This window comes from Anopheles darlingi, chromosome 3 (assembly GCF_943734745.1).
Source record: "Anopheles darlingi chromosome 3, idAnoDarlMG_H_01, whole genome shotgun sequence".
Classification (NCBI taxonomy): Eukaryota; Metazoa; Arthropoda; class Insecta; order Diptera; family Culicidae; genus Anopheles; species Anopheles darlingi.
Window position 1 is genome coordinate 31,193,439 of NC_064875.1, and position 2,500 is coordinate 31,195,938.

At 47.0% G+C, this 2,500-nt stretch overlaps 1 protein-coding gene across 1 annotated transcript in view; it reads right to left on the bottom strand.

Annotated features, from left to right (window-relative positions):
- LOC125956432 (uncharacterized) overlaps positions 1 to 2,500 on the bottom strand; it is a 28,513-nt gene that overhangs the window by 10,677 nt on the left and 15,336 nt on the right. The window contains exon 2 of the mRNA XM_049688303.1: positions 1,086 to 1,318. Coding sequence (XP_049544260.1) covers positions 1,086 to 1,318 — 233 coding nt within the window. The remainder of the gene's footprint in view (positions 1 to 1,085; positions 1,319 to 2,500) is intronic.

Genomic DNA, 2,500 nt, shown 5'->3' on the forward strand with positions numbered 1-2,500 from the left:
AAACCCGTTTGTCACTTGTTACAATGAGGTTAAATTCAAGAAATTCCATCACCGTCAACAAACGGAACACAATCAATTGGGCACACCTCCTTCCTTATTTTTCACCGATCAATTTGTCTCGCATTTTTCAGTTCAGTCTTGCTTTGTACTGTTTGCAGGTACCTCGCAGCAGCAGCACCAGCAGCAGCCGCAGCCTTGCAAAAGAAATCATCAACGGATCACGGAATGCGCGAACTCCATCAACATTCATTCGAATCCCATTTTGCTGGCGTGTCACCGGACGGTCGACGACGACGACGACGAAAGTGTACGTGGTCACCGTAGGTCCCGTTCGCCGGTTAGTTGGAACTACCGGATGAAGAAATTGTCAAACTGCCATTTCCAGTGCTGGTGCTGCTGGGTGTGCTTCGGTGCCGCAACGCAAACTGAGATTACATCGCACGTTCATCCGGTGGAAAACCCGGGACCGGAATTCTCTCGGATGCCCTTCCTTCGACAAGCTGATCGACGACCACAACCACGGTCGTAAGGCTAGAGACCGTGTCCCGAGGTGCCGTGCCAGTTTCAGTTCCGGTTCCAGTTTTTCGAATCGAAACGAACGTTTCGCAGCACTCGATGGTGGTGGCGGTGGTGGTGGTGAATGGTGGTGATGGATAGAGTAAATCGGATGCTGGGTCTGGCGTACGTGACAAGTTGCGACTCCGAGGAATAAATAATGTACAATTCATTGCATGAAAATTCATTTCCTGAACCGAACCTCCCGGGGTACCCGGGGCCCATGTCGGCGACTGGTTTTTAGAATCTCTCTTTTCTTTCTCTCTCTCTCACACTCTCTGTCTCTCTTTCTGTTTTTATGGAGTACCTTTTCAAGCGCGTCTCGGTGGCACGTAAACGAAAGAATCTGTGGAACAAATTTTTACACGTAACGCCGCAGTAATCTAAATATTCGCTTCTCAGATGGGCAGTTGGGCGCGCGCATCGCATCCACAGTATAACCTCCCTTCCTGGACAATGGCCAGAGGGCTCGAGGACCCTATCCCCCCCAACCCCTCCCAGTAAAGCAAGATTTAAAAGGATAATCTTACCTGCAGATAGCCACCATCGCAGTGTGTCGCGTTGAGTAGGGTACCGACTTTGAACTTTTTAAAGTTCAACCGCAACACCCAGTCCCGGGGCGCACCCCGGAAGCTCCGGAACCGGTACCAACAGGTGAGGGGCCGATTCCGGTTCTGGTTGGTCACCTCTGGTGACGCAATGTCCTCATAGATGTCAACCGTTTTGTTGCAGTGATCCTTCGCACCTTCCGCTGTGTTACCGGCTGTGTAGAGGAGGAGAAGAAGAACAAGAGAGACAGTGGAGTGAGTGACAGCAAGTGAAACAAAGAAATCGATTGTTAAAATGCACCCGCTGGAATCCGGGATTGGTGCAGTCGCCGATTGTGAGCATTCTCCAACCTTTTTGTATTTACCAGCGCAAATACAAACAGCGGCCACCGCGGGCCGCGAACAGGCGAGATAAACAGAGCCGAGCAAATGCAAACACACATTTCTGTGGCCCACAACCACATAAATTGGCAAGGCAATTGGAAGCTCACAGGAGAAGGGAAAAAGAAAACAGAACAACAACGAAAAACAACGCCATGGAATGGCGTTGGCGAACGGCCTAATGAAATCTGTTTCCAAATGGATGCGAACGCATTGATTGGGTGAAGGAATTTACCGTAAATTAATTTCATTTGCAGGTGAGTGCGACGGAACCGGGGAACCCTGAGATGGATGCGCAGGTAAAGTGGATTAATATTGACCGCGTTTGGTACGCGAATTTCCACCGATGACCGATCCCGCTAATGTGTAGGCTAATGGTCAGATATTCTTTGGAAATATGAAAAGAACGTTTGTGAAAAGAACGCGTAACATTATCGATTGGTACACCATAGCCAATGGGCTCTTTGGTTTTTTTTTTAACATTCAGTCGGGACGAGCCCGGAATTTATTTGGATATTGTATCCCGGCACCGTGTCCCTCACTCTCAGCCCCTGGGTGCTTTACAGGATGTTTTACCTCCCAGGGGCCGTAGGGTTCTTTGGTTGGGTTGCGTAAAAATATGCTAATCCGATCAAAAGATCGAAGGGGGAAATATGTGTCTTCCGTTTTTGCAGATTCCGAACTCTGCAAAGCGCGTCTAATCGGACTGGGGTACAATGTATGAAGAGTGAACGATGTAGGTTGCACAACATATTTACAATAGGGATTATAGCTCGCTTAATTTCAGTTCCGTCCACTCGCAGGATTTGCAATCTTTTTGATATTCGTCTTTCAGTTTTGATTTCAACAGATCAATTCAGCATATTTGTTATATTTAATCAACTTTTGGGATTGCTTGTATATTCTTTTACATATAATGGGTTCTATCCAAAAGTGTAATCAATTCTTACACATTGTCATATTCTTCAATTATCAAGTTATCAAATTGTTAGAAATGCTGATAAAAATTGCATGAA